This window comes from Cyrtonyx montezumae, unplaced genomic scaffold (genome assembly GCF_038088225.1).
Source record: "Cyrtonyx montezumae isolate F1298 unplaced genomic scaffold, pur_monq_1.0 scaffold_23, whole genome shotgun sequence".
Taxonomy (NCBI): Eukaryota; Metazoa; Chordata; class Aves; order Galliformes; family Odontophoridae; genus Cyrtonyx; species Cyrtonyx montezumae.
In genome coordinates, this window is record NW_027071970.1 from 11,772,817 (window position 1) to 11,782,874 (window position 10,058).

The 10,058-nt window shown below is 52.0% G+C and overlaps 1 protein-coding gene across 2 annotated transcripts; it reads right to left on the minus strand.

Moving 5' to 3' along the window:
* Positions 1–400: 400 nt before the first annotated feature.
* Positions 401–9,036, minus strand: KCTD10 (potassium channel tetramerization domain containing 10). 2 transcript variants are annotated; one of them, XM_065739321.1, is made up of 7 exons: positions 9,003–9,036; positions 7,991–8,204; positions 3,803–3,972; positions 3,328–3,417; positions 2,702–2,754; positions 1,804–1,999; positions 401–1,077 (listed from the first exon to the last, which is right to left on the minus strand). In XM_065739321.1, exons 1-7 carry the CDS (start codon positions 9,003–9,005, stop codon positions 859–861), a joined length of 945 nt encoding a protein of 314 aa, XP_065595393.1. In that variant the 5' UTR covers positions 9,006–9,036; the 3' UTR covers positions 401–858. The 2 variants fall into 2 exon arrangements, with proteins under 2 accessions (XP_065595393.1, XP_065595394.1); XM_065739322.1 differs by having other exon boundaries at positions 3,328–3,414; positions 9,003–9,034.
* Positions 9,037–10,058: the final 1,022 nt, after the last annotated feature.

Below are 10,058 nucleotides of genomic sequence, written 5' to 3' on the forward strand. Positions count from 1 at the left end.
TTACTACTCTCAGAAAACCAGACACTACAGCATTCTCTGCACAACATTTCAGCTTCATCCTTTCACACACAGCTGCCGTTTCTGCCACAAGACTCGGAAAATGCTCAGGGTAAAGGCAAGCAGTGATTAACCTCCTCTGGGCTGCTGCCTTCAGCTCTGCACCACTGCTCTGCCCTCACTCAAAGCCAGCACTCCTGTATCAGCTGCAGAACTGAGCTATGGCTGCTGCTCTCCTGCCTGCACTAGGCTGGCACTGCGTGCCAAGCCTGCTACGAATTCTAACCTGTGGTAAAGAAAGCTCAGCTTTACTGAAGGGTGATCTGAGGGAAATACACTTCCCAGCAGAGGTGCGGGGTCAAGCTGAAGTTGTAAGCTCTGTCTGGTAGCAACACCACTCCCGAGCCACCAACCCTACCACCTTCTGACCTGCAAGAAAGGGAGCTCTGCAGCAGCTCCTCTGTGCTGAGATCACTGTGCTGCGATGCCCAGGAGATGGGGTCAGTGGGAGCCAGGACAGCAGGTACAGGGCTGACTGACTTCTGTTGTTTCGTTTGTTTTTTAAAGTGCAGGATCATTACTGAAGCCAAAGGAAGCCAGCCTTCTTCCTTACTAACCACAAAACAGCAAAGACAAGAGGGCTACAAACTCGGGGCATTTCTCCAGCTGCTCAAAGGGCTTTTTACATCCCTGCTGTGTGCCCAGGAACCTTACTTATTCTCCTCCTAGAACTACAGCCTTCAAACACCCCAGATAACCTAGTTTGTTACAAAACGTGATTTACAGACTCGTTGGACAACAAGCTGCCTGGTCCCCTGCTGCAGACAAGCCACCAGGAGCAGGGCAGTGCCTGCAGGCAGCTCACTGATGCAGGTGGGCTCTGTCATCCGGGCGCTTAATGTGGATCCTGCGCACGCGCTCGATGCGCTCCCGCTCCTCATCCTCCTCCAGGTGATGGGAGCGACCAGCTGCCCCCCCCGTGGCTTCCAGCAGCGCGTTGTCGGGCCCCCTGCCATCCTGGGACTCGTACAGCAGAATGTTCAGTGTCTCCTCGTAAATGCGGGCTTCTGGGAACTCCACCTGCCCGCCGAGAGAGAAGGACGCTCTCACCCACTGCAGGCACCAGGTCACCTCGATCCTCCTCAAATCTCTGCTTTTAAATGTGCCTTTCGTGGTCCCCCACCCACAGAAACCTCTCCTAGCACAAACGTTTTGCCATCTTTTGGTCTCTGGGAGCCAGCAATCAGCTTTTTGAGAACCAGCCTGCTCGCGGGGCACATTCAGCAAACAGCAGAGCTGCATGCAATGTGCCTGAGTGACAGGGAGGGCTGGGGCCAGGATCCACCCCTTCCCAGGCCTCATTTAATGGCTGGCAGTGGAGGTGAGGGCATCTTTTGCTGGAGACCCCAACCTGCCTGGGGACTGCTAACGGTAAGCAGCTCCTTCCCCTCATCTCTGTGGCTGCTGTACTTAGGCTCATTCTCATTTGCTGTAACTAAAGACTTTACCACCACACCATTATCGAGGTACTGTCCATCCCGTTATAGCATTATGAGTTTGTTTGAAGGTTAGAACAGGACTGAACTTGCATCATGTAACATCATAACTGCCCCATGGTGAGCGTTACATCCAAGCAGTCCCTGCCCTAACACACCCACAGGATGAGCTCCTCTGTGCTGCTCTCCCATTCTGAATGGCACTGATTATTCTACAGAGCTGCTGGACAATGGAAAGCGTGTTCAGAATGGGACAGATGTCAGGGTGCCAGCCTGAAAGCAGCGAGGCCCTGCTGCTGTTTACCCGTACCTTTGTCTGTTTTTTCTCAGTAGCATACACAATGGAAGTGCAACAGACTTCAGCAATCTTCCGTCCCTGCCCGTAGAAAGACCAGCAGCAGATCTCATCTCCAATCACATCTTTTATAAAGAGCACTCTCCCGTTAAACCTCAAGGACAGCTTATCAAACAGCTCAATGTTTTTCAGCATGTTGTCGTCAGAGTTGCTGTGAGGGACAAAGAAGGCACACCAGGCAATTAAAGTGGTAATGTGGAGCAGAGGAAGGATTGGGGCAGTGAGTGTTTGCAGGCCCAGAAGCCCAGCTCCCATTGATTTACTGTGTCTCTACCAAGGTAGTGTTTAAAGATGGGATCCAGGTCTCATTTACCAAGCAGGACAACCTGCTGCTGAAGCAGTAAGAGACATCAGCAGCACTGACATCCAAATGGATGTCAAAGCCCACTTCATTCACATACAAAATCCCAATACTCAGATGAAACCCTTCCTGAGTTCAAGCTTAGCACCAGCAGGATGAAGACAATGTTTTGCCACAGAACTTAAACACAGACACGAGGAGTGGCAGGTGAGCTCCTGTCCTTCATTTTACCACTTACTGACGATGCTCTGGCAGGCTTTATGCGCTCAAAGTGCAGCAGCCCATGGGGAATGCAGGCCAGCAGTCTGCCAGCAGACCTCCACCAGCTGCAGCTGGGTGTTGGAGGAACCCCAGTCACAGAAACATGTGCTCACCCTCCTGTGTGTGGCAGCAGGTTCCCTCCTGACTCAAGTTAGAAATTAACTGGGGAAAAAATTGAGGGCGTGCCAGCTCCAATCTGCCACCAGTTCTGAGTGCAGGAAAAGCAAATAGGTCTCATGGTTTAATTTAGTCTATGAACAGCTTCAAAGAACTACACGCTAAGTCATTTACCTGGTGTAGGAATATTTGTTGTTGCTTCTGTTGTATAGCAACTTCACTGCTGGCTGCAGAAAACAAGCAAACAAAAACATGCATCGGTTAAAGGACGTGCAGTGAGCACTGGAACCTCAGCTCTGTCTGAGGTCACACAGCAGTGCAGCTGCAACCTGAACTGACACCATCAGTCCCAAACTCAGCTTCTGTTGCTGCTGCAGAAGTGTTTGTGTACTGGCTGCTGATGGGGGCACAATCCCCTCTGATCCCTTCTGGGACCACAGCGTAATTCATTCCCACCCACGGCAGGCAGGAGCAGGACTCACTATTCACTGGGACTAAAGGAACCATCTGTTGTTATTTATCAGAGTGGACAAACTAACGGAAGATCTAACAGCCCTGGGGAGCTGCTCCAGCAGCCTGCCTCTGTCTACAGCCTCTACTGTAACACCTTACGTGGAGACAGACGTGGCCTGATCAACATCTGACTTTTAATTTAGAAGACACACTTAGCCTGCTGTAGGTCTCCACTGTTTTGTAGCCCAGATGTTAAACATCATTTCTTAAAGACTTGGTGAAGATCCCCACGCCCCAGGACAGCAGCAGAGCATCCTTCCAAGCCACGGCACAGCCTGGTCTCTTACCTTATTAGAAGTGGCTATAAGTTTTTGCTCCTCCTTGGAAGATGTGATGACTGGTACCTTACAGAACGGTTCATACGCATCTTTGTTCTGCTGAAACAAGAACGAACAGCAGCTGAATGTAAGCAGACCTTACAGCATGCTCACGTGAGCTGGGAAGATCCTGTGTGCTCTGTGGCACAGAGCTACAATTACACCAAGCAGCCATTCCCGGCCCGTGCTCTGAGCCAGGCTGGCAGTGAGCTCAGCACAACTGGACAGCACTGCGACTCAGTGCTTTACACCGGGCGTGATTAGGCCCCAGCAGATGGGTGAAATATCTGCAATGTCTCCAGACTGCTCTGGAAAGGCAGCAGGTGGACACCAGCAGACTGCCTCGCCATGCACACGGGAGCTGTGCCCACCCCCAGCAGCCTCCTCACCTCGACCTTTCACGGCAGCCAGAGCAACCCAGCCCCTCGTTAGCTGCACAGCCTACCTGCAAGGCTGCCTGGCACTCATCCACCAGCCCCTGGACCAGGTAGTACTTTGCTTCAGCCAAGAGCTCTTCTATCTCCCTGCGGCTCTCGGGGAGCGGCACGGCGCCGTCACGCAGATAGTTCAGTATGGTCCCAAAATGTTTCCCACAGCGGTCAATCAGGATCCAGCCTAGGGAAAGAAGACTGCGGTAGAGCAAATGTGGCAGAAGGCCTCGAGCCCAGGCTAGGCCTGCTGCACCAGGCAGGCTCTGTGCTCCAGTATGGCAAGCAGAGCAGTGCAATGCCATACTTGCACGGGGAACTCGCTGCCTCCTCCTGCATTTTTCAAGTGTGTCTGTGGGAGTAAGGTAGGAAGCTCACTTGTTTCTCACAGATCCCAGTTCTTGACAAATGATTAACTGTTACAGAGGAAGGAATTCTTCTCGTTCTCAATGCAATCAGCTCCCTTCTTCCTCTACTCACCCTACCTCACACCCAAGGGCCCTGTTACGCATACACGTGGCTGGTCCTTACAGACACACCTCTCACTGCAGCCAACCACACTCAGCCACCTTCAGGTTTCCACATCTCAACACGTGGGGACCCACTACAATCCACCACCTCCAACAGCTGTGCGAAAGAGGTCAGAAATGGAGAGAGCTCAGACTTCGGATCTCACTGCCAATTCCGTTCCAGTCTCCGTATTCCCAAAGTGCAGTTATGTGGTGGAGCAAAATGCTTGTTGGCACAGTGCCTGAAACTGCTGGAATGCATGGAAATGGTGAAATCCATGCAACAGCACGTGTCAGCAGACTGTGACACATGGGCAATGAGAACGGGGTAAAGGAAAGAAAGCAGCTACAACACAGCACTTTCCAATTAGCTGAGAAGGGAGGATCCCTGTTCCTGATCCTCTGCTGCTGGACCCTGAGAAGCGCTGTGCAACGCTGAGCCTCAAGTTTCCATAAACGAACAGATGCTCACCCTCAGGGCTGCAGCTCAGGAATGCAGCGAGGAAACGTTGTGGGGAAGGAGTCATATTTTGGACAAATAAGGAAAGTAGGTTAAAGCAGAGCCTGTGTGTTCTGCATGAATGGAACTACTAGTAAAAGTCTGCACATTTGGGTGAACTTGGGAAGTGAACACAGCCCTTCCGTGCTGTTCTGAGGAAAAACTGAGACGCTCTCCAGCAGTTTACTATGGGCTCTCCATCTCCCTCATTACCCTGCTGTCTACACAATGTATGCTTGCCATTGTGATTTTACAGACTGTAATAACAAATGGGAAAGCTGGAGGCAGGATAACTAGAAACAGAGAAATAAAAGAACAGAAGACTGATCCAGGCTAATGAACACGGTACACCTATCGAACCAGAGCAGAAAAAGCCCATTTGTCAATGAAGAGGCAGGAAAGCAAGCTCTCCCATTTTAAAGAGACAAGGCATGCTAACAAACAACAACATCCATATTCCCAAAAAAGCAGCCACTGCCAAAGTGTTTACTAGAGTTCAGCAACCTGAAGGGATGTAACGAGCAGGCTGAGAGCAGAATTATGACCCCCGAACTTCCCTGTCATCATCTCTGCCACAATTCCCTCTGTAGGCTGTAAAAATCTGCTGCAACTTTATGCTTACAGATGGCAAACCCAAAGCAGAATTGCTCACTTTCAGACAGACGGGGGGGGGGGGGATGGGGGAGATGAGAAAATATTTTGAGCAGCGTTGCAAAATAGAAGCGGCTGCTAAAGCAGCTTTCAGAAAACCCTTCTGTTTTAACCAAACAGCCAAAGCTGCAGCCAAAAGGAGATGACTCACAGGAAGGTGACCCTGCTGCCACTCTGTTATGGTTGTGCAGGGCCTAAGAAGTGGGTTTTCAGTCTTCTAAAGCCATTTGTATCTGCAGCATTACAAAAAAAAAACCAAAACCATACTGCAATCCACGTAGTGCAGGGGGAATATGGTATCCATGAAGTGCATGTATGCACATTTCATCTTCAGGAAATCAGTTTTCCTTTTTAACATCTCAGGGACAGCTTCCAACCACTGAAGAAGGCTACACTTTCTGACCCAGCCCTGCCAGATGAAACACCAGCCTGACACTGATGCCTGATGCTCGACAGCCTTACTAACAGCTGGCTGAGGCAGCACCAGCCCTGATCAACAGGGCAACAGTCAGGGAAAGCTCACACTGCAGGAAGGAGATCTGGAAACAGATGGAGGCACTTAGAAAACCCACAGCCTTCTACGCTCTTCTTACCATGAAATAAAGCATTCAAAATACGTGGACTTGCTGCAGCTCACGAACAAGTTCTAAGCTGAAAATAAGCATCTGTCACTCCCCAGCACAGAACTCATCTTTTCTCCTGCAGTCCAAGCAGCAGCTTGTTGTCACTGCTATGAGAAAGAGCTCAGGAGATGGCACTGGGGGCAGAAGAATGCATCCAAATGAACACACGCAGCGTGAAGCATTCCACAGACTGCAAGAAACCTCATTCTTTCCAGTTTTCTCCACAAGTCTGGCTCCTTTTCCTGAGAAACACTGTTCTGTGCCAGACTCTGGGTGCGACCAATCGACAGCATTTTGAACAACTTCACATGAAGAGTTTCCTTTGTAATGCTATTGTCCCAGTTTCCAGCAGTGTGCCAGGGTGAGGGAGATAAAGCAAGAGCTACTGCCACCGGAGTGTCTCAGTTACAATATACAGGAAGTATCAAATTCCTATTAAAGCACAAATTAGCTAAATGGAACAGCCCCATGCAGACACAGTGGAATTCCCAGCAAAATAAATGTGAGATTTTACATCTCAAGCACCACATTTTAGCAGAGTAAACTCTGGCCAGGACCGTATTTGGAGTAATATTGCTTGCTGCTCTCCAGGAGGCACAACCTGCACCTACAGAGAGACAGACTCTGCACCTTGACCTGGAGACCACAGCTCCAGTGCTAATGCCATGCAACAGCTGAAGGCTTTCAAAAGGCACGGTAACAATGCAGCCTTTCACCTTCCCCAGCTTAAAAAGAAGCACTTGTAGCTAAAACAGGGATATTCTGATGATTAGCTTGGTGGAGTTGTTTTTTTCCCTATTTATTTTTCCTTCAAATCCAATTCCTCCTATCTTGAGAAAGCTTATTGTGAGAACCCAACTAAATCCATCACTTGTTCCCCATGCCCTCTAAATACAGGCTATTCTAAAGCACTTAAGTCTAATTCATCTGACCAAGCAACACACTTTGTGCTTTCAGTGGGTTCAAACGAAAACTTCAAGTAATTAACTAGTCACAAGAAAGGTGTTTCAGAGCTCTAGGACCAGCAACATGGCAGCTATTGTTACAGAAAAGGTATCCAAGTTGATAAATGCTGTAAGAGGCAAAATGCCAGCACATAAATAGAAAGCCCTGGTTTGAATTAAGCACTGCAATGCTCCCACAGTATGAAAACACTGACATCAATGACACCAGCAGCTGCCATCAGCCACCACACAAACTGATTTCAGCTTCAGTATTGGCTCGAATGTGAACATCTGTAAGTATCCCAGGGGAAGAAGGAACCAATGTATCTGGTAAGGAGGCAAAGTATTTGAATGCTGCTCCTTTACAAGGCTGCAGTTGGACACGCTGCACATTCCTGCTTTCCACACATTTAACTTGAAGACACCCTCCTCCCAGCTCCCTTCTTTTGTTGTCCATAACACCATAGAAAGGTTTCTGAAGAACCTGCACTGCTTTAGCTCCAGTGAAGACAAAAACCAATATTCCCACATGAAAACAAACTCAGACTTCAAAAAATCATCTTTTCACTTAAAAAGCACACCACTACCAAGTTAGATATTTATATTCCAGATAAGGGAAGAAGATGAAGAAACAGCCTACTGAGCTTCCAAGTAAATACGCAAGTCCTGACTCATAGTTTCTCAACCACAACCCTCACAATTTTCCACATACTTGAGAGCTTTTGTGTTAGTATTTCAAAAGGAAAAGCCAGCCTGTGCTATCTGGGCCTGAGAGGAGCCCCTGCTGGATCTCAACACCCCGTTAGTGTTTAGCCAGCTAGTCAAGCCACACACACCCCTCACCCAACACCTTTCATCAGTCATCTAAGATCAACTTCAACACTGATGAGAAGGGCCCATCACTACACATTTCTCTCTCTCCTCCAGCTCTTGGTCCAACCTCTCCCAACAGCGGGAGGGCTGCGAGGCACACCCTTACCTTCACTGTCTGTCAGGACCTCCATTCGCCCGCTGAACATGGCCTTGAGCATGGTGTCCTGCTTTGTCAGTGTCTGCATGGTGGTGTAGTACAGGGCCCCGCCGATGTTCAGCTTGACATACTTGGAGCTCGGGCTCGTCCCTTTGAAGGAGGTTGTGCGGGTGGCAGCTGCCGGCACTGCTGAGCTCACCACGCTTTCTCCCGACATCTCTTCCTGCAAGCAAGGAGTCATCAACCAGAGCCCCGAGGGGACCCAGCCTCAGCACCTCTTTGAAATGTACCCAAACACTTTGGGCATTAATGCTGCCTTCTGGCTGGAAGTGATAGACAGCAGCCAAAGGGAGCCAAGCAGCTCGGCTAGGAAAGGGCTCCTCAGGTGCTGAGCACTGTGCAAGTCAGAACGTTGCCACAGTCAGACAAAAGCTGCGTTCATTTCTTTTGCAACTTTTAAAGTTTTATTTCATACATAACCTGGTGTGTAACTGAGGCCATTCCCAGCACGCAGACCCAGCACACCTCCGGTATGCTGACTGCAGAATATCCCCACGTTTCCTCGAGGCTTTCTGTCTCCCTAAAGCTCCCCACAGCGCTCCCATACCTCCCAGTACCCAGAACTGCCGCTCTGCCCCTGATCTTCACTCCCAACTGACCCAGGGTAGCTAACGAGACCTCGTGTTGTGGCAGGAACAAGTCAGCGTTACACTAAACTCTGTGCCCACGCCGCAACGTGCTGTAACGCGAAGACTGCAGCCACCTCAGGCGGACAGCTCCGGGCCCGACCCCTTTCAGCCGGCTGATTACCGCGCTAATTGATTTCAGCCCCGCTGCTAATAAAAGCAGAGCGATGCGGCCGCGCTAGGCCCCGGGGCCGCCGCGACTCCCCTCACAGAGCACCTCGAGGCTCCGGCCCACGCCCGCCGCGCCAAAGCCCATCCCGGGGGCTCGGCCTCACCCCCGCCTCCCAGGAAGCAGAGCGGAGCCCCCGAACCGCCCCGCCCCGCCCGCTCCTCACCATGAAGGGCGCGACGCAGCCCCGCAGAGCGACCGAGCGGAGCGCCGGGCGGGGAACTTCCGCCCTGCTCCGCCCACTTCCGGTCCGACGGACGTCCACTTCCGCTGAGGCGCTGGTGCTCCGCCTAAAGCGTTCCGGCTCGCCCCCACAGCTCCGTCAGGCGGGGCCGGGCCGCGAGAGGAGGGGAGGCCGGAGAGCGGCGCGGCCGCGCGGCGGGGAGCGGAGCGGAGCAGGTTGGGCTCGCTGAACCGTGGCACAACCGGAGCGGCGCGGGGGAAGGAGGAAAGGAGGGAGGCAGCGGGCGCGCGGAACAGTAGGAGCGGGGCAGGTTGCCGGCCGGAGCCGCGGCGCGGGATGGGCTGCCGGGCTCGGCCTAGCGGGCTGCCCGGGGCCCCGCTCGGTGGCGGCGGGCTCGGCTCCTCCGCAGGTTGCTGCGGGCCGCGTGAGGCCGCTCCCTGCGCCGGGCTCGGCTCGAGCTCCGGGTGCTGCTGTCCGCTGGGCCGCGTCGCCTCAGCCGCGGGTGTGTGGGCAGAGGTGAGTGCGGCACATCCCCTCTCGGCCGCCCCCTGCGCGGGGTGGGGCCGCCGGGCGGGCTCGTGCCTGAGGGCAGCGGGTGTGGGGCGCTTGGTTTGCGCTCAGATGAGCTCAGGTTCGGGTGGTGGCGGCTCTGTGCGTTTTGTTTCGTTCAGCAGCAAGAAGCTGCCTTCCGAGGTTCCCTTGTGCCCGTTCCCTTTTATAATCAGGAAAGGTTCTACATTTCCTAGCGATGTGCGTTTTCTTGTTTACAGAGAACGCGTCAGGCTGCGAAGGGGAAAGCGTGAGGAAAGGAGCACAATGACAGCAGCACAATGATTGCTGTTCGCTCATTTACTTTGCTGTTAACGTCTACATGCCTGCGTTAGGATGCAGACTTCACTCAAGTTATGTGCATATGAATATCTACGTTTTCTTCTTACGGTCTCGTGAGGTAACTTGGCCTTTGCCTACCCTGCATTTTGCCTCATTGTTTCTGTGCTGTTGGATACCCTCCTACTTAAACATCAGATGCACACACAC